The sequence below is a fragment of the Gadus morhua genome, chromosome 7, assembly GCF_902167405.1.
Source record: "Gadus morhua chromosome 7, gadMor3.0, whole genome shotgun sequence".
In the NCBI taxonomy this organism is placed as follows: Eukaryota; Metazoa; Chordata; class Actinopteri; order Gadiformes; family Gadidae; genus Gadus; species Gadus morhua.
The window spans coordinates 23,985,801-24,008,300 of record NC_044054.1 but is presented as its reverse complement, the minus strand read 5'-3'; the positions used below and the strand labels follow the sequence as shown (position 1 = coordinate 24,008,300).

General features: G+C 44.4%; 1 protein-coding gene across 3 annotated transcripts in view; it reads right to left on the bottom strand.

The window, feature by feature from the left end:
- gria4b (glutamate receptor, ionotropic, AMPA 4b) overlaps positions 1–16,998 on the bottom strand; it is a 93,701-nt gene extending 76,703 nt beyond the window's left edge. For 2 of the 3 annotated variants that reach the window (XM_030362272.1, XM_030362273.1), the window contains exons 1-2: positions 16,672–16,997; positions 13,966–14,124 (exon numbers count right to left, since the gene is read on the bottom strand). In XM_030362272.1, the coding sequence (XP_030218132.1) occupies positions 13,966–14,124; positions 16,672–16,759 (247 nt within the window). In that variant the 5' untranslated portion in view covers positions 16,760–16,997. Of the gene's footprint in view, positions 1–13,965; positions 14,125–16,671 lie in introns of all 3 variants that reach the window. The other variant, XM_030362274.1, reaches the window with a different exon arrangement.
- Between the last annotated feature and the right edge of the window lie 5,502 nt (positions 16,999–22,500).

The window sequence follows — 22,500 nt, the reverse complement described above, 5'->3', positions numbered from 1 at the left end:
AGTGTGTGAGTGTGTGTGTAATACTTCACATTCAATAGACAAGATGGAGGCTTTGTGGCGCAGGATCAAGAAATGGTCTGCTTTTGCATGCACACCGCTGCAGCCGCATGCCCCCCCCGCCCAACCTCATACACACCCACACGACTATAATTGACCCAAAGTCAGGCTATAATTGGTCAAGACCCTCATGTGTTTTAACAGGCTTTCATGGGCCCCCCTTTGGGCTACAGCTCAGATTAGTGACTGACGTCAAAACGCCTCATTTTGGTGACTCGTCCTACATCTATGAGCTGGCTGATCGTCCCCAGGGGGGTCTTAGGTGTGTGGCACCGTGGCTCATCGTCTCCTTTACATCACTTTTCATTTTATTATGGCCTGCTCTTCTTTCATGGTGAGACTTCACATGTAGAAACGCACACACTTGATGTGACTTCATGCATCGCTTGAATGGGTTTCTCAGTGTTCCCTCACCGCCACACGTGGTTTTTTTCTTCACCACGTGGTTCGCCCGCTTCCTTCCAGTCCCGCGGCTCCCTAGGCGATGTGCGTGTTCTACTATACGCTGGACGGCATTATTAAGCATACACGACCAAGGTTGCACTGAGTGTATGCATGCTCTGGCCTGAAGCCCCACTTATTGCCGCCGTTCGCCTGCCTTTACAGCCGTCCATATGCTCCCGTTTACTGTATCAACATCAAGAAGCAATACTGCAGCTACCTCAACCCCCTCGGGGTCCAAGCATCTGCATCTTTGTACCGCAGCACTGGCAGGTTACGCTAATGGTGTGAGATTGTCTATCGTTTTCTTTTACATCCCCACCCTGCCATCAATATTTTTTTGCTCAGACTTGACCATTCAGGCAAGGCCCCTGTCTTCAAATGGGGCTCATCAGACGAGATGGAAGCGCAACAAATTGGCCAATCAGGGGGTAATCACATGGTGTTCTCTGGCCATTTACAGATGATCTCGTGTCATCAGGGGGCAATGCTGTTCCATTTCATAGGGCGCTCGCAAACGCAGGCACACAGGCAGGCAAAAACAAGGTAAATGGCGTGTGGGATAGGACTAATAACTATATATGTAGTCCTCATGATCCATTCCTAATGATAGAGACATCGTCGGAAAAAGCGCAGGAACAGCGAAGGGTGACAGATTACACAGAGAGTAGATTAGATTCTGTGTGTGTGTGTGTGTGTGTGTGTGTGTGTGTGTGTGTGTGTGTGTGTGTGTGTGTGTGTGTGTGTGTGTGTGTGTGTGTGTGTGTGTGTGTGTGTGTGTTATTTGGAATTGATGGGAAGTGGCGCTTAGATTGTTGAAATCATTCAAGTGTTCACTAATTATGACATATTGCAATTCCACACCGTGGTAGCTGCCTGCGTTGTTTGACAATGCATAAAACAACAGAGGTGGAAGATTCTCGCAAAACGGCGTTTATGAGTAGTGGATACCCAGCAGTTCAGGTTAGCAACTACCCTTAGAGGACTCTTATCGGGTCCTGGCCCAGTACCCAAAAGTGTTATAATAATAATAGCAGTAATATGAATACATACATATGAATTTGGCAAACAGAATTGAACACAACCCTAGGGCTGCGATGATATCTGTGATTCCTACCAGGGGGTTGAGCTCATGACGGTAATCATCACAACGGTTTTATTTTTGTTTTGAAATTCACACGACTGCATATGGTGCATGATATGAAATATAAAATATTGTTTGTTATCATTTTTGGCTGAAGGGCTTCCGAAGAAACCAAACTTTGGTTGATCTTCGATTCAGTTTTGAGCGCGAGGGGGGAGGAATGGTCCATTACACATGTCGGGGTTTATTTTGTTCGTGTCCGATTATTATTAATTATTTACAGCTCAATTAAATAAACACGCACACAGTATGCAGACAAAAAAAGGCATAAATTGAACAGTTGGAGCTACATTTTAATTGCAACAGAACACACTCTACTATTGTGTGCTAATGCCCAAGCAGTTGACGGCTGAAAAAAAGTATCGGTCACGTGTTGAAATACAACAAATCTAAGAGCATATCTTAGAAGGAGGCCAAACCTCCACTAGCGACAGTCGGGATCCTTTGAGCCTTTGAAGGTGACATATTATACCACCAGGTGTGAGTGTGATAAGCTGTTACAAGCCGTTAGGAAAATCTGCCTCTTCTGACATCATAGGTGGGAGTGTCCAACTAGATGTATGACGGATAGTGGTAGACTGCTCTAGACACACCCACACCTGGTGGTATAATATCCCCTTTAATTGCTTGCTCCGACATCAGGGGCCGCGGTGGCACAAGCAACTGCCTGTCAAAAACCCAAAGCCCAAAGCTCATATGCTGATTTACATGAGAGGTCTGCGAGTAAAAGATAACCTTGTAAAGAAGTAAACATTGGCAACACTTCATAACTGAAATAACTGAAAACCAGAAAGACCGTTTTCAACAATGTGCTCACAGTCCATGAACTATAGTACAAAGCCTCTGAGTCTAAATGAAGTACTTGCAAAAAAAAACAAATGCCTCGTTTACTAAATCTATCAAAAAGTTCAGGGTTTCACTAAAGCTTGCATTATCTCCAATTACTCACGGACGCTGACTCAGCAAGGGGACCGACAATGCGGTGAGTTCGCGGCCCCTAAGGATTATTGTAGTATTTAAACAATTTCGTTACAGTTTCAGGCCAATTCAAGTATTTGGGCTGTGGGCAAAGATGCTTAATAAGATGCGGTTTATACTACGGAGCAGCATATTTATGGTATTTTGAAACATAAGACTGCATTTGTTAAAGGCCTGCATTGTTTAGGTGGAGTTTAGTTAGAGATAAAGGTAAAAATTATGGACAACGTTTCTCACATATTGTTAGGATTGCCACACTATGTCCTTGATATTAGGGAAAAAAACTTTGATTATCAATATTAGTGATCTCATAATGTGTATCATTATGATATTATCCAATATCCAGTCTTTAGAACAGGCTAATCTGTCCTTATTCAATAAGCTGTTTTGTTTTGCCAGGGATATCGTCAAACGTAAAATGTGCTTCTATCTAAACCTTAGTTAACCATTTGAAATATATAATAAGTGTAGGAACAAACAAACAATAATGAATGAAGCTCTTGAGAACTCCAGGCATATTCTGCGTACATGGCGATGTGAGATGAGGCAATTCGTATGGCGTAGCTTGCTTTAGATGTCGAAGCTAGGTCTAGATGGTGAAGCTGGGTTTAGATGGTGAAGCTGGGTTTATGGTGAGCTAGGTTTATATGGTGAAGCTGGGTTTAGATGGTGAAGCTAGGTTTAGATGGTGAAGCTGGGTTTAGATGATGATGTTAGGTTTAGATGGTGAAGCTGGGTTTAGATGGTGAAGCTAGGTTTAGATGTTGAGGATGGGTTTAGATGATGAAGCTAGGTGTATATGGTGAAGCTGGGTTTAGATGGGGAAGCTAGGTTTAGCTGGAAAGGCTAGCTTTAGTTGGTGAGTCTGGTTGTAGATTGCTTCCCCTGCGCCTTTGTGGGCAATTCATCTAGAGTGACTACTTATTTGCAAGAATAAATGGCGCCATTCCAGACCGTTGAGAAGCCAGCGTTCAAAGTCATGCTACAAGGTTTCGATAAACATGATTATAAAAAAAGAATTTGGTCTGCGGTGGTTATCTGCCAAATCGAGCTGATACGTTCCTTTTTCACTGAGGTAAGAAGAAATCCCTACTGTGCCACCCCTACACAACCTCGTAGCTGTTGCCCATTTATATCCTTCCCATGGTGGGGATGGATCAGGAGGAGTAACTAGAAGACTGGAGCTACAGTAGCTCCCGGTGAGTGAAAACCGTGCAAAACCCCCCTCCTCCTCCACCCTCTCCCCTCGTGTGAGAAGGGAGCCCTTCTCCGATGGATCTGAACCTTTGACCTCCTGCACCGGCTGCAAATCAAGGAGACGACTCCCACTGAAGGGCTTCTCAATCAAGCCCCCCCCCCCCCCCCCCCCCCCTGCGGGGGTTTGGGTTCGCTTTAGTGTTTTGGTGAGGTGTGTAGCCATTTACAAGCGTAAACTATTTAATTGCCCTGACCCTTAGGCTCATTCAACATACAAAATATGCTGGCTATTTATCTTGGTAGTGTTCAGTGTTTGTGTAGCCAAGACTCAGTTTAATCAATATGCCGATGAAAACCGTGCGTCATCTTTACACACACCCACACTCCCTCACTCGCATCGTCTTGACGCTAATCTCTAGGCCCACAGAGGAGAAATTGCCTGGCTAAAATCTGTGCAATCATTTCAATTCAATATTTCAAAGTTTAGTTTAATCTATTTTCATAATTGATAATTCGAGTTTGGCTTTCTGCCCGCATTACTACTGCCTTTTTTGATTGCTTGTCTGTTCAGGAACACAGGTGAAGCTCCCTGATTACACTGCAACATTATGTGCATTATACAGCCATATTTCTAAAGCCTTTAAATTAACACTGACCCTTGCCAAGTATTTGCCTGTATCTGCTGTATTTGTACTGGCTGAAACACCAAACTCTAAGCGCTGTCTATCTGTGCTGACACATCCCAGACGGAGACCAGCGGGAGGGTGCACTTCACACAGACACAGAGTGGGTTCCTGTTAGAAACGTGTGTCCGTGACGTTGATGCCACTTGCTCATTGTAGTCTGTTCTTGCTCAATCCCTGAAAACCCCTGACCACGTCTGCTATAAAATACGTCCGGAACCTCTTCTTTAAGACTCTATGGGCTCTATTTCGTTCCGATAAGTCTCACAAATCAGAGTTTAGATTGATAAAGTCAGATGAAAGATGATAAAATTTCGGTGAACAGGGCGTTTCACTTTCTTTCACTTTGTATTTGTTTGGACCAGTCATGTGGCTGGAGGAGGGGATCTATGTATACGTGCAAAAGGTTAACACAATCTTGGCCAGCAGAATTAACTAAGGTTTCAAATCAACAGCCAGGCAGACTGGCGACAGTTGAAATACACTTTCCAAAATCCCCTTCTGAAAGCTTAATCAACTCCCAGGATATCTCTGTAATGAAACAGGAAACAAGGCTTAGCTCCACCCCTTGCAGTTTTTGGTTTTCCGGCCCAGAATCTTTGCCGTCTACCCCCAGAAGTTCTGCTTTAACATAGTAGGACTGCTGAATCCAAGATAAACCACACAGATTAACCCTGTCATATTTCTTCAGCACAGGTGTCGCAAAAGTGTTCATTGGTGGCTACTCGGTTGAGATTTGGTGGCCCCCACTAAGCCCTTTGACTGAAGGGCAAGATCAGACTGTTTACCCCTTCTAGGTTGTCTAGATGTGCTATAGGTGCAAGACAGCCAGCATGCCATGATAACAGCAACAATGAATGAAAAATACTGCATGTCAGAAATGCTGTTTCAGCACATAGGCGCATTCACATCTTTCCTCTTTTTTCACAGGCAGCAATTTGATCTAAAACACAATTTGACATCCATTTTATATTTCTATTTTACTTTTGTGAAAAATGGTGGGAGAGTCCTCCTTCATTTATAAAATAAATTACAAAACACAAGAAACAAAAAAATTCCATGAACTCAGTGCAGAAATGTACCAAAACGACATGCCAGATGATAGAAGAAGATAGACTGGATAAAAAATGGAAAGAAGAGCAGGGAGTTGCAGCTACAAATGCAGTCTGTAAAAAACTGGCCATAATACCCCAGAACACAGGCTCTTTATCCATATCTGTCCCTTCTTTGAGGCAAGACTCGGTGGACAGTTCCAAACTCCCATCCAACAACTGCTGCCAAATGAGCAAAGTCCCCTTCAAAGTAGATTATCTGAGCATAATTTTACATGTAATTGGCATGGTGATTTACTGTTCAAGTTTTTGTTTTTTTGGAGCAGCCAGAAGCAGTCTGGAGGAGCCAGAATGTCCTGAAAAAATAAAGCTACTGTAACTTTAGTGTGACAGCTGTGGACTTGTCTCCACCATATGCCCGATATAACATGGTCGACAACATCATTCAGAATATAGTTTAAATTCCAGCAAATTCTTCCAACACGACATACAGACAGCTATGTAGCTCGCTAATGCTCTGTGTATCTAACGCTCTTGTTGTTTTAGATTAGATTAGAGCAGGCAGGAGAGAGAGAGAGAGAGAGAGAGAGAGAGAGAGAGAGAGAGAGAGAGGGAGAGAGAGAGAGAGAGAGAGAGAGAGAGAGAGAGGGAGAGAGAGAGAGAGAGAGAGAGAGAGAGAGAGAGAGAGAGAGAGAGAGAGAGAGAGAGGCAAACAAATACAGACACAGAAACGAGAGTGATATAGAGAGATTGAGACAGAGGGAGTGAGCATTTCATTAAGGTTCTCGTACAGATACAGGCGCTGCCACGATTGACATGCCGGTTAAACAATATTAACTCTGGCCTGCAAAACATAATGGCTCCTTCCACCAGTACTGGCGAGGGAAGGTCCACTAAGCTTCTCTTGGCTGAGTTACTGCGCTGTCTTTGCTTTCTCCAGCCCTGCATTTTACCGGCTTATCAAAGCCTTCTTAGTGCTAAGAAGGTCAGAACCGAGCAATTTGGAACAAAAGATTTTGGGCACTACGGCCATTGTTGCATGTATTAAATGTGTTTGAATATTCCCTCTGGCGTCCATCTTGATTCATACCCTCTCTTACTATCTTTTCTATCGTTTATGCTTCTCTAATTTCTTCACTCACGGATGATCAATGTGGATCCTATTACAGTTTGTGGTAGACGGGGAAGGTTGGGAGTTCTGATTCAGATTCAGGACAATGTAATGTCCATCAACAGATTTGATGGAGAATACATTTCCACATCCAATCCAGAATCTATCCATAGAGTGTTTTCGCCGAGCCATCGCAATGGAGTGGACTCCAACTGGCAACAGCTCTCATTGTTACAACTGCTGACAAGGCCAAACCCATTCGGGGCAAACATCAAAAAGCTCAACGTGTCTCATGCTTACTGGATGTCCTGCGATAATAGATATCGTTGTAATGCCCTGCAAACCCGTGGCAACATTTGGATATCACTGTGTATAGGTTTTATACTGAGTCACAGATTAAGCCAAACTGCAATATATTTGACATAGATCTCCCCCTTGTATGAACAAAATTAAAAGAACATTAGTTAATGAATCTATCTGAACTGCAGTCCCATACACTACTTGATAGCAGAGAATGCTAATGTTTATTGGACAGTCCAAGAGGCTGTCGTGAAATTTGAAGGCTTTCCTACAACCCATGTTCTCTCTCTAAATAACCTCAGAAACCACTGCTGCCACTAACACGCATGCACACACGCACAACAGTACACAATGAAAACAAGAAGCGACATACCCGTACCCACCATTACTCAAGGACCAAAAACACTAAGAACAGCAGACATAAACAACTATTGCAAAGACACAAATGGACAGACACACACCCAAATACACAAGGGCAAATCATAAAGGAAAACCCACACGAATACACGCGCTCACACACACACACACACACACACACACACACACACACACACACACACACACACACACACACACACACACACACACACACACACACACACACACACACACACAGCTCGGGGGGCACTTACATAATCATTGTAGGGGGAGGGGGGCATGATGGAAAGGGAGCAGGGGAGGCCGAAATACTGGATTCTAATTGACCTCACTCACTGTGTGTGTGTGTGTGTGTGTGTGTGTGTGTGTGTGTGTGTGTGTGTGTACGTGTGTGTGTGTGTGTGTGTGTGTGTGTGTGTGTGTGTGTGTGTGTGTGTGTGTGTGTGTGTGTGTGTGTGTGTGTGTGTGTGTGTGTGTGTGTGTGTGTGTGTGTGTGTGTGTGAGAGAGAGAGAGGGAGTGAGAGAGAGGGAGAGAGTTAGAGACAGACAGAGCTAAACTGGATGTTGGCACACATTGGTACCCTACTACTGCTGGAGATCTTTATTAATGTAGCAGGTCAAATTACATTCAAATAATGCATACATATATTAATATTTTTGGACTATAAGATGCAATATTATACTTTATTTTGCATTATACTTAATATCCTTTCTTAAAACACGAATAGATCATCTAGATTTGTACGTCTTTATATTTCTATATAAAGGGAATGCGTTAATTTAACTATTAACTACTCAAAGCGCTTTACAATTAATGCCTCAGGTTCAGTTAGGGTTTGCTCAGGGACACCTTCACATTGCGATAGGAGGAGCCGGGGATGGAACCAGCAACCTTCCTATTGCCAGACAACTTGCACTCCTCCACTGCACTAATTAAATGGCACGTAGCTTTTAACTCAATTCCGAGCTCTGCCAGGAATGTTCCCTAAGCCTCCTGTTACGCGACCAGGTGTCATTAAATCCCCACCACCGAACCAACAGGGAGACGAAGGCGGAAGTGGAAAGCATGTCCTGCATGACTGGTCGGCTGTTGACGGGCAGCGGAGAGAAATGTATGCATAAACCTCAAAGCATTTCATTTGATATCACACAACTGCATGCTGCAGAAGTCTGAGCACTGACATTTCCTGCCAGGAATTTTGTATGAATTACTTGTTGGATTCGGTTGGTGGACTGGGTTCTACTCCAGAACATGGCGATCGGAATAAGAAGGATTTATCTCCCTCTCAGGACCACTCCTTAAATAAATTATTCATTACACATTTTGAGTAAATTGGGTTGATGAACTACTTGGGCCACACACACACTCACACACACACACACACACACACACACACACACACACACACACACACACACACACACACACACACACACACACACACACACACACACACACACACACGTACACACACACACGTACACACATCGTAAAAAAGAATCCTCCTTGATTAAAAAAGGGCATTCCATAAAATGAAAGATATATGCTCCGTCACATCTCACGTCTAAGAGGAACTAACACCTGGAATTTAGATTTCAAAAACCCATTGTGGTCGCCATTTTGATGCTACAGGGATTTAGCTTTGAATTTAGTTTCAGAACATTACTCTTTTCAAAGATGAAAAGGTGCCCTTAAACAAAGTGCAGCAAATAGTCCCAGGTGATAAACAAGGTGACTCCTTGGATGGTATTCCAAAGAGGTCATACTGCTTAAGCCAACAGATGGTGGTGGGGTTTCGTGTCGTTTAGCCAGCTCAAAGTTACACCCCCCCTGTATCTAAAAGTAAGTGAATCCTACTAAAACAGGAAGTCCATATCCTTCCTTTTTTTGTGTGGAAGTGGAGATAGTAATGTGGAGAGGGGGATGGGGGGTTGAAAGGTAGCTGGCTGGTATCGGCTATTGATGTGGAGTGGGGTGGGGGGGGGGGGGAATAAACAACATAAGGACGCCACGTCCCCTTCTATCACAAAGCCCCCGTCCTGGCAGCTGAGATGCCCTCGGACGTCCTTGTGTTTCTGCACAGTGTGCAGATGATACCTTTTCATCCTCTCGCTCCTCCAACACGCCTGCCTACATTAGCCTGTTATTCCGTCCTCCTTACAGCATGCCATTAAGCAAGCTCTTGGAGCTAAACGTACACATGTGCACACTTCCTTTAAACCAGGCGCATCATCACAGTCTTTTCAAACAAATGAGTTTGCCCACTGGCAGCCTGTTTGCGCTAAGCATCACCGGCTCCATCAGGAGTAGAGGAGAGAGGAGAGAGGGCGGGAGTCCATGAGCAGAGCGCCTTAGAGGGGCAGCAGATAATAGACTTAAAGAGGTCTGGAGCACGCTGCACAGAGAGATTAGAGGTAAATACACACACACACACACACACACACACACACACACACACACACACACACACACACACACACACACACACACACACACACACACACACACACGCCACAGGTGCACACTGGGGATGCCACATACAAATGCACATGCTTCACACACACAGAAACATATTACACTAACATATCCAGGTCAGACATGCACAGTGTAGGAACAGCTAATGAGCAAAATATGGAAATAAAAGCAGTTGTTTTTCTGTATGTGTGTGTGTGTGTGTGTGTGTGTGTGTGTGTGTGTGTGTGTGTGTGTGTGTGTGTGTGTGTGTGTGTGTGTGTGTGTGTGTGTGTGTGTGTGTGTGTGTGTGTGTGTGTGAGAGAGACCCTTAAAACAGGCATGAATGGGAGTGACCCATCACAGATCATGATGTCACTCCGTCAATAACAGCTGCAGTTGTTGCAGAGTTGTGAGGCGGACAGAAGGTGAACAATTGGAGGATACGTTATTTTCCTCTTTCAGCCGTCCACTCGTGGAAGAAGCCACCTCCCCCATCATTAAACCCGTCCTTGCTTGTTATTGGTCGAGAGGAACCCAACCCAGGGTTGAGAGAGCTGAGGTGAGTAGTGCAGACATCTCACACTCACTTGACAACGAGAAGGGGGAGGGGGAGGGAGAGCGAGAGAGAGTGAGAGCGAGAGCGAGAGAGGCAACATAGTCTCGTATTGGTTAAGGGTGTTTGAATCTTAAGCACAAAAGGCTGGCGCTACAAATGAGGAGCCACATACGTGTACGCTGCACTGCGGACACCAGCTCCTGCCTGCTCATTATTTTTAAGGGGTCACTTAGGCCTTAATTGTTTTGTTCCATTTTTCTGCAGTCGCTTAGAGTTACAAACACGTTTTTGGTTACAAAAGGAAGCCCTGTGTCATGAGAAATGGATTACCAATACTTCCAGATGCCATTATGGCACCGTGGCACCTTGCGGTTTCCTCTTACTAATTAGGTCATTCTGGAGCGAGCGGACCCCGGGGTTCTCCTGACTGACGGCTAGTAAGTTCATTGATTGACACAATAAGTGCAATGCCTTGCCGTAACAGCTGCTCATTGTAATTAGTCAAATTCCCAGCCCCACACACACATGCAGTTCCCATTCACAACCAAAAGCATCAATCTGGCAAAGCAGCCACTGGTGTTAGGATCAGGCTAATTGATTAGCAATTTGTTTAATACCTCAACAAGATGAGATCACACCGCTGACCCTGCTATTTTCTGTAGTGGAGTATGTAGCTCAAACTATGCCTTGTTAAGGCTAAATGTGTTTGTGCTTTGGTAATTACAATGTGATTACAGTTCAACTCAATTGTTTTTTAATCTTGGTCCCCATATAAGTATAGGCGAGGTTATTAACAAAACACAAATGATTTGTCATGCTACCTTGCACCCCACAACCAATACTCCCATATGATGCCATTCAGCATAAACATCCCGGGCATCTATGGACAGGTGGAAGCAGGCGGTGCCCAGTAAGACTATCCAAGAGTACTTCAGCAACTTATAAACCAGGCAATTAAATTCCATGAAAACGCCTTCCATTAAAGTGTACACTGATCCGCTGACAGTCCAGCAACCGTTCTATCGCTCTCCGTCACTTCGGCCTGTCCACATCTACACACATACAGATATGCCACAAACACAAACACAAACACACACTCAGCCCTGATTGAAAATCTGCCTTAACAACTTTCCAGCCGGACAAGACGATATAAAACCACAACCATTTCACCTTCTCCTCGAGATTCAAGGGCAAACAACACACACACACACACACACACAAATCATCCTGTTGAAGACTTAGTGGTGTCCACATGGCACACTGAAACACCCGCCGAAACATGTCCCACTTCACCCAGCCACCTTGTGCCAGCCCAGACAATTAACAGTAATGACAACGATATGTTTGGATTCCCTGGATGTCCCCTGGGCCCACCAACTGGCAGATGTCTCTCCGATGACAAAGAGTTGAAGCGCTCCCAGCGGCCATAACAAGGCCCCCGCCGGCAGCCAAATGACTTGTCTCCCAGAGGCACCCCTCCCTCTGTCATTATCAGCCAGGCTCTGTCCAGCAGCTCATTCGCCCACTGGAGAACAAGGGGACGGGGAGGCCTGTGCTTTATACATAAAACACCAGCAGGAACGTGGGCCAAGGTGCGTATTGCTGCGGATTCTGGGGTCCCGATGTTTGTACCCTGGTCTGGGGGCAGGGCGGATGGAATCAGTCAACAATATTTGTCCCCCCATTCGACGGCCACTAGACAGTCGCTGTGAGTGCTTGATTCATTCCATTATTACATTGCACCCTCAGCCGGCCGGGCGCCTAATGGATCCTATAGGGCTTGTACATCATGCATCCCAATGCATCATGGGATTTTTTTGTTGGTGATACCACATTTTCTCAGGGGTTGTGGTTCTGTAAAAAAACCTATGCCAACGTTAATATGCCGCAACCTCGGCTAATGAAAACGTTGTTTCGCCACGCCTGGCATTCCAAACACAACAATGTCTTCCCGTAATGACAAATATTTTCACGAGGAATTACTAAACAATTACCAAAAATGCATTACTACCGACACAATAACTACAATAACAATAACTTTAGTAATTCAAATGTTCCTATGAGTCATTGGGAAGTGACGTCGCAATGAACAGGCCCTATATCTCGGCATGGTAACTAACCTCCAGTGTGATTGTGCTGTGGGGGGGGGGGGGGATTTAAGATCAGCTGGGTTTCATTCTCAGATTCCTCGCTCGCCCTAAAGCCATCATGGCCATTGATTGGTTCAGTGCAATTTTGATCTGATTTCAGCCCCTGACGATCAATGGGTCGCAGGCTCCCTTCCTGTCCCTGCAAGTGGGAGGGGCTAGAACGGGGGCTGTATGCTGCATATACAGCATGTGTACATTAAAATAGACGTCAAAACAGGCCATCAGGGACATTCATTTTGGTCTCTTGACCAGGCATCAGGATAAACCCCTAATCTTATTTCCTGCCGCAACTTCCTTGAAGCAACTTGCTGTCTTGGATAGTAGGAAATGCAAATTCGAGAAAGATCTAAGAACCGTCTATGGGTATCCCGCAACCGGATGCAGACACACACACACACACACACACAAACACACACACATGTGCGCACCCACTCCCACACGGACAGCTGAACGTGCTGTCGGACCTATCCCACACACTCCCATTTTAAAAATAAACAGCCCTTCAGTCTCTGCATTGATTTTCCAGCAACAGATCACATTATAGATAGTACACGTGGCTGGTTGTCTGTATTGACTTTTGAGGAACAGTGAGAGCGAAAGGACAGAAGAAGAGAGACCTAGAGAGAGAGAGAGAGAGAGAGAGAGAGAGAGAGAGAGAGAGAGAGAGAGAGAGAGAGAGAGAGAGAGAGAGAGAGAGAGAGAGAGAGAGAGAGAGAGAGAGAGAGAGAGAGAGAGAGAGAGAGAGAGAGAGAGAGAGAGGTAGAGTGAGCATGCGAGATAAGGTGGTTTGTAAAAGTCACATGGTTTCTAGTCCTGGTTGTGAAGCTACCAGGGAGTAATTGGTGGTTATTACTCGAACACGTTCAGTTAAAAAATCTACCGGCACTGTGGAAGCTCCTGTCCCATCAGGGGCCTCCCCCGAGACATGTAGCGGTTGATCCAAACGGTCTGCCCTGTGCACAGCTCCTAAGAGCTCTATGCACAAATGAACACCATTTCTCGCGCTGAGTTGGCTGAATGCGTCCGCGTCATCCATCATTCTTGCATACCATGCGTGTCAGATAAACATTCACAAACGCATGCATACAACACAATCTGTTGTGGATGATTTCCTGACGGACATGCTTGACACACAAGACGTGTGAAAAAAAGGGTGTATTGTCGCCCCTTTCGTCACATGTCAATTCTGTCAAAGGGTTGTGAAAAAAAAATCATACCATCTCATGAATAAAAGCCAGCGATGGCTGAACAATGCCAGCGTGTTTTTCCTACAGGGCAGCTAGAGGCAGCTCTCCTCCTTCTAGACACACAGTCCATATTCCTATCGCTTAATGCAACAAAGAAAAATCACCACCATTCATCACCTGCCAAATTCCAGCAAAGCACACCAGGAACCATAAGAGATAAGACAGAGAGACACAGAGGCAGACAGAGAGGGGGATAGGTGTGAGGTATGGACTCACAGGCGTTGGTGACGGCAAAGCTGTTGGCCGTCTCGATGTTGTCCACATGAGGCACCAGGTTGAAGGGGGCTTCCGAGGCGTTGGGGCTGGTGTTGTGGAGGAAGATGGCCAGCCGGAAGGCTGTGTACTCCTGATCCGTGTTCCGGATGAACAGCCCCCCTGCCGAGAGAGAGAGAGAGAGAGAGAGAGAGAGAGAGAGAGAGAGAGAGAGAGAGAGAGAGAGAGAGAGAGAGAGAGAGAGAGAGAGAGAGAGAGAGAGAGAGAGAGAGATATGGTTCAGGGGTTCCAACATGTCCACTGCGAAAGGTACGGCGTTTGATCCTCAGTGTCTGCAGTCTACCTGCAGGCCAAATGCAGGTGATCCCTTGATAAGATGCCTAACCCGCCCTTACCTGCTACTTCATGTCCTGTATCTCAATTCCCTGGAACCTGAGTTGGATACAAATGTCTGCTAAATGAGGAGATAAGGTAAATAGTCCACCAGACCTAGTGAAAGCACCAATGGTAAATAGATGTATACACACAGAGGGGAACAACACTGACACCGCACGTAATGAGAATTGGCACATGCTGCGCTTACAAATGTTGACATTGCTAACAATGTCTGCCACGCCAGGAAGTAGCAAAGTCTAGGCTGATGTCCCCGCGTTGGAGTCGTTCCAAGAGAGTGTGTGAAATAAGGCACAATCTGCGCCGCTGAAACACAGCATAATGTTTAGTAAAACAAAACTCTCGACAGCTGTATTTACAGTAAGTAAAAAGGCTGGTAGAGGAACGACTTAACCTTGGAAGCAATCTTTCTCATCCTCCCAGAAAAATGACCCTGGGCAACGGAAAAATAATCCTGTGCAGCATGGGTCCTGTTCATTAAAGCAGCCAAGCAGAGCCAGAGAAGTCTCTATCTACGTCACAAGACAGCACCCCCCCCCCCCCCCCCCCCGCCCGATTTATCTTATACCTTGCAGGGCTTATGCCAGTTTATGCAGAGTAATCTTAACCAAACGGTTCTACGTCAGTGGAAATAGAACAACCACCCACCCCCACCCCCACCCCCACCCACCAATGGCTCTTTTATATTGTCTCTTTTTATATCATATTGTATATTGTTATATTGAACTTCTGATTAGATTATACAGAGAGAAAGAAACAGTTCCTGGTTTTTGGATGTTCTGAGCAAAAAAAAAGAAGCAATTGGAAACGCTCACTAATTGGGATAGTAAAGCACAGAGTCAGACATTTACTGTACATGTTCAAGGTGTTTTATGTGAAGCTCCAGTACGCTACAGATCAAGGCCAGGACAGCTTAAGAACAGATCTACCAAGGTAGGCGTTAGGGAGTCTCGACAGGCAAGGTTGAGAAAGAGCATCTACTCAGGGCTTGGTGTCTTCTTGTGTGATGCTGACACTGCTCAATAGATGAATCGCTCAAAATCACGCAACGTCCTACCCCATTGTCCAAAAGATGACTCTCAGGCCAATCATAATCACAGGTCAAATATGTATTCAGAGACCTCTGGCCTCTCGGGAGAGAATCCCTTGTGTGGGGAGGAGTATTCATTTTTATCTATGATTATGACCAAACTTGCTTTTTTAGGAAACTAGTTTCAGTGACCGTATCTTATCTTTACTGTTGCCAGTGTAGGTCTACAGTTTACCAGTTTAGCTATCCTATTTCGTCTTGCTTGAATGCTTTTTTTTCCTGTGTAAATGTATGGTTAAGTAATGGTGAAGTGATGTAATGGAAAGAGGAAATGAGACGACACTTGATGTAGTGGCCAATCATGCTGCAGGAAGGAATGGTATTAGTCTCCCATGCCAATGTATATATAATTATGAAAACCATGGTGTCATCAAAACTAGTTATTAATACTTTTAGATTCAACACTCACAGAAATTGGTAATTTTAACAACTGAGCAATTTCTTGAATAACAGAGGGATTCTGCCTTCTTGTTTTAAATAAGTGTACACGTTAAGCAGCAACAACAGAGGTGGTGGTGGAGGTGGGCTTTCCCCCTGCTGTATCCCTTCAACCTTATCAGCTTAATTCGTTATGACGGGCATCAACTTCACTACAAATCAATCGCCTATCCGTCAGTGGAGCAAACGCCACAATTCATCCGCATTTTACCCCATGGTAGGCAGCCCTACAACATCGGTAAAAAAAGAAAGAAAGAATAATGACATATACTACTGTTTGAACTGTGCATTACATAGCGAGCCCCGGGACGGTGGCTTTAAGACGCGGGGTTTTGGTGCATTTATTCAAGCGGTAGTGCGGATGGGATACGGTCTATGACAGCCAAACAGTCCCTACATCCACTGTGCATTCCGACTACACACTTTTTTTTTCTCTCCAGACAGCCCCACATCGGATTGCTCCCTCTGCACGGAGCTCTGGTCTTGCTGCAGTGGCGCTTTCAAACATCTCCGTGCATGCTGGAATATTATCGCCTTACGCCAACAAGCGTAGTCTCCTTGCATGTGCACGGCGCAAAACACACAGTGCCAACGGAATACACGCGTACATGTTTTAACTAGGAATAAAGAAGATGTATTTTATTCGTTTTTTTTCACTTCTACATTGCTCACTCGGAGTGGTCCCGAGGTCTGATGTGACCACAAAAAAAGACCAACGCTGAGGACAGATCGTTTCAACAAACAATTGTCATGTGCATCACAGTTTTATTTGGCAGAATGTTACTTACCTATCTGAACGCTGCTTGGGAAAGCACCCATTGTCAGTCCCCATAAGCCCGAGAATATCAATAGAAACTGATCACTAGAAATCCTCATTTTGTTTAGGTTAAAAACTGATGAGAGACATTGAGCAGGTTAAAAACCGGGCAAAAACACAAGATAAAAAAATAAAATCGAGATAGAACACATTTAACAATCCATGTCTGGGTTGAAAAAAAAAAGATTTATTTTCCCCCGCAGTGGCCCGATCACGCTGCTTCCCGGGTACTTGGTGGTCCGGCACTAGAAATGCTCCACAGTGCACAGGATGGGAGGGGGCACTACTGAATGGAGAGGGGAGGAATATTACTACACATGCGCCTCTTTCTCGACATGTTCCTGTGTTTCGTTTCCCCCACCCCGGCAAAGAGTTGCAACCTCCTCTTCTGCCCATATTTCCCTGACTGTGAGCCACACCGCGGATGACAGTCACCTTTAGTTTTGAACAGGACATTACGGTCCATTTTGTATCGGACGGCGCCACGTGCTTTAGCATGTTAGCCGCACTGGGACCTCTGACAGTGGGCGGAATGTGGTGTCGCTGGCCCCTCTTTACAGTGCCACTTACGATGTAATGCAATGGCACACGACACTTCAAATGGCATTTGAACATTCTTGTCTGATGTGTGTCGTTCTTCTGGATATGGCTGGAATTGGGAGCGCAGCCCAGCAACAGCAGCTGAACGTTTAGCGCGGTGTCTCCTGGGAGGAGCTCTTTAAAGTAGTTGAATAATTGGATGCTTCAAGTTGAGTTGCTTACGTTTTACTCCTCTGATGTGTGTATACTGCTATATCTCACATCCATCAAGGGAGTCTTGATGGTACTCTTTGTTTGGTTTGGATACATTTTAAGTAAACAACGTTTGGTCGGTTACCTTCTCTATCAAAATAAAAATAAAAGTCAATATCCGTGAGATCGAACGTGTCGGAGGGGCGGTCATGAACGCCTTTGGGAGCCGCAAAAACCCCAGTCGAGTAACTCCTGGTTGTGATCACTAATTTGTTTTCATAAGCTGTACGTATTGTATTTTTTACAGAGTACCCATTACCAAACATGTTGAAATGCTTATATTTTCAGTTGAGTGATTGCAATTGCCAATTTGATGCAATATGTTTAAATAGTCTCTTGACCTGAACGCAACGGACATATCAGGTAGTGCAGATGGGAATGTCCCATTAAACTGTTATGAAAAGCATAACAAGGCTGCAAATACTGGGTTGCAACACGTCTTGGAAAATCGGCGTATTATTAATAGTGGTTTTCCAGTCATTTATGACAAAATATCAAAATTTACTAGGCTATGTATCCGGGCTAAAAGTTAAGCGACATACTGTATCTCACGTTCATGTGGGCTATGTTCAAACTAACTGTTGCACCGTAGTCGGTCAAATGCGTGGCCAGCTTGTAAGGTTTTTGAAATATACGTATCCAGAAATATCCCGGAAGTAAGTTCGACTTAACTTTACTGAACACATTTGTAAGCTTTCGTCTTAAAGTTTATTTTGCCAATAGTAGCAATGTTCATGCCTATTTAAACCGACAGCGTTAGCCAATGTGTGTACTATCAGAGGCCTGGCTGTCAAAAACTTGTGACTTTTTTACGTTGACTGCTTTTACATCATGATTTATAATCCGCCTCACTAGAATCGGTTCACAGATGTCATTGATTATAAACAAGAGTTTGTCAATTATGCCTCTCATTTAATGGAGGGGGCCACTGCTAACCGTTCATATAGTGAAATACAAAGCTCAACAAGAACAGAAAATACCTGGAAAATAATAAAAAGAGTGAGAACCTGGAGAGCTGTAGGAGCGTGAGAGTCAGTGGAGATGGGAGCTGTCCGTGGTGCTGAAAGCTAGTGAACAACAACTACGTATGTTTCAGCACCACGGCTGCTGCTAATGCTGCACCTGCACAGTGTTGCTGAAACAAGCTGGTTTTATTTACCCGGCTGGATGACGCCATCTCTGTAGAGTGCAAAACAAACAGTTTCAAGAACTCCTTGAAATGTTTCACACACCGCGGCAGAACTTAGTGCAAAAAAAAAAAGAAAAAGAAACATCTACATGTGTGGTGGGATGTTTGATGTGTGATGCATTTATTTTTCTTAGAATTGTTTTGGGATATTAATTAAGCTGGTAGGGAAAGTAACAGCTAAGAAGCTAATTAGATCACCAAGATTATTCATATTGAGCCAGCCCAGATGAGCAACTCACTGCTGGAGAGAAAATGGATAACAAAGAATGTGGAAATGTCGATATTCCGTTGAATGTTAGAATTGAAGTGGCCATATAGCGAGTGAATAAGAAAATATAAAATATATTTATTTAAGGGTCTGTGCTCGGATTCAAGACATGAATTTGTTTTTTATTCCTGAAACGGCCTAACCAAGGTTTGTTTTTTTCTTTCTTTCTTTTTTCCAATATAATATACACATGACACATGTCGAGGCTGTTCACATTCTGTAGAAAGCGATGTGTCCTAGATAAAGAAAAGCGTACTTTGGCACGCAATAAGGGTCACAGCTGAATAGCAGCTGTAAACACTACCTACAAACAAAAGGTAAGCAGAGTTACCTCATAAGCAATCTACTTTCAACACCAATTCAGCAAAGCAAAAAGGCATGTGTCTAAGGGATCAGAGTGTGTTTGTGAGCCAACCCCCGCCCGCATTCTGAACCACCCAACAGGAGGAGCAAGTGGAGGAAATCATCAGACACACGGGTGAGATTGATAAATCAATGAATCAATATGCATCAGGTGCCCACCCAGGGAACGACACGCAGGGACCTTCTGCTGAGGAGCGGCCTCATGCGGAGCGTCCGTCTTCCTCTTTAAGAACCACACGCCCCCCCCAGGCCCTCAGGCCCAGGTCATTTCCATTGGACAGCCATGCCACGCTTCATAGTCACCCTGCCTTCCCACTTCACACACACACACACACACACACACACACACACACACACACACACACACACACACACACACACACACACACACATCCATCTGAACGTTAACATATAAAGTACCGCCGTATCCTCCACGCATAATACATCACATACGCACACACACACACGTCCATCCCAACCCCCACCCCCCCATCCGAGCACACAATTGATTGCAGCAGCGCTTGCCCCGGACAAGGTAAAGTCATACAAGACTAGAGGAAGCATGGCTGTGATGTATGTCAGATGTTTGCATCACTCGGGCTGACAGTTTTCCTAATGCAATATTCAATATATGTTGCTCCCTTTAATACATCCATTGCAGGCAACGACAACAGCCTCCGTAAAACACCTGGAGAATTCATGTCAGCGTTCTGTTCTTTTTCTTCTTCTTTTTGCACAAAAACGTAAAACATCTCTTGCGATGGCTACACTCGGGGTGACACATCATTATGCCGGGGTGTCTGGGATTGGATTGCAGGGGAGGCCCCCGCGTGTGACAATACATCCGCTGCTGTCACGGCTTGTCATGGCTGCAGACACGTAGCGGGAGAGAGGCGCGCGGAAGCACAGCGGAAGCTGAAGCCGGAGCTCTGTGATTCTCAACAACGTCTAGATCCCTCTCTATCCCATCTGTTGGCATTCCAGCCCTGAAGTCTCACTACCTACTGAAGGAAAGATGGGAAGCGCTCGATTTGAAGGACTTTGTGAAAGAGGTGTGGTTTTGTGCATCTGTGTGTGTTTCTGTATGTGTGTAAGGGTGTCCAAACATGTTTGGTTGTGTGGGTGTGTTTGTGTGTGTGTTTGTTTGTGTTTATGTCTGTGTGTGTGTCTTTATGTTTGTGTGGGTATGTGTGTTTGTGTGTGTGTGTGTGTGTGTGTGTGTGTGTGTGTGTGTGTGTGTGTGTGTGTGTGTGTTTTAGTGCACATACCTGTGTGCGCGTCCATATTTATGTGTGTGTATGGATGTGTCCATGAGCATGTGTGTGTGTGTGTACACTGTACATGCAGGTATGTGTATACGTGTGTGTATGTTTATGTGTGTGTTTCTATGTGTTTGTGTGGGAGTATGCCTGTTTGCATGTACACCTGTGTGTATGTGTGTGTGGATGTATTGGATCTCTGCCACTACTCTGGATTAAGCCAGATGGAGGAGCTCTGCGGGTATTTTTTCTCCTTAAGTCCTTAGGGTTGATCGTGAGCGTTAGCACTTGTTAAAGAAATGTTGGGGAAACCCCGGCCCCACAGATTGTGTCTCTCTGAGACTGGGTGACAATGTGTTTTATCAGTAAAGTATTATAAAGTATTAATAAAGGGAAAATAATGTAAAGCACTGTCTTGCTCTACTACAGCTGGACAGCATTGACTGTACTCGAAAAATGAAGTGTACACCTACTCTATTGGAGTTCACTTTATCCAATTTGAGGTTGACAAAATAAGTCAAATCGACACTTGAAGCCATGAATCTAATTACATTTTCTTTGTGATTGCGGATAAAAGGAGAAGATCTGTTGCCTGCTGTTCTTTTTATCTCTCCATATTCTGGCTGTCAAGACAATTATCAGTCTGAAAGGATTTTCTGCTGCCAAGACACACTAAAAGCAGATATAATACTATCATTTTCCAGGAGAAAAGGCACTGTGAAATGTGGTTACGGTTTGACCGTCACAGTCAGGGTAGCTATTTGTTTTGGTCTCTTTATTATTTTATTTAATTTTACTATGAAGTTCACATGGACAGCCACCTGAAAAAAGGGTATGTTTTGTCCTAAGCTGAGAGCCTTGTCCTACTGATTATCGTACATGGATACTAACTCCTAGGGTTTAGGGTATATCTTATCAATAGATTGATAGAAAGGAAAAGCTTTCAATTTTTCTCTCTAACTAATTCTTTTACACTGTTTGTGTATTTTTCAGTAACACATTCTGGTACACAGTTTTTGTGTTTCTCTCAGTAACATATTCTGTTACAGTTAGTGGATTACTACAATAACACTTCATGTTAGACTGTGTATTTCTCGTTGACACATTCTGTTACAATGTTTGTGCATTTCTCTCCGTTCCACTCTGTATTCATAGCAATAAAATATGCGGCTACCCTGTTCATTTTTCATCGTCAGTACATACAGTTCCATTGAGTGTTTCACATCAGGGCTTCGGAAGAGGTCCTGCTCTCCCTTTAACAGACTCACTAACACAACCCCGCCAGAACATCTGCTCCAAGGACATTACCTCTGATGAGATTCACAGACTTTATGCCCTTGCAGTGCTTCTACAGTATTTGTCAGCACAGTTTTTTACATTTACACAACCTTTTTTGCTTTGAAGATGATGTAATGTTTCAACAACCAAGCCATGGTTGTGAAACATGTCGAGGTTCCATTAAGGCTCTGTGATGTATTCTGCATACAATCTTTCATCCACATCTAAGTCAGTTGGAGCCCCTGGTTAAACATTTAATGGGGAGAAAATAAACATCCATTCAATAATCCATACTTCTCCACCAGACTGTGACACAAATGTGATGAAATAATTTATTTTGTAGATTTCTCCTTTTTTTCGGGTATTTTTCAAGCTATTTCAAATTTGCTTTGTCCCGGGTCAGTAATTAGGATAGAAATGTACTAGGGCTCGTGTATATACTGTTTGTACACAGATACAGTTGACATGATCTTTCTTATGTGGGTTCCATTTTTTCTCACATTTACGGTACGGTACGTCGCACAACCCAAAGACAGCTGAGGAAGCATAATGATGTCAGCCACACATATAATTGTCATTAGGTGCTAGTCCTTTCATTCATAGATGGAACTCATGGTCTCACCACAATGTCTCAAATCCCAGAAGCACGCC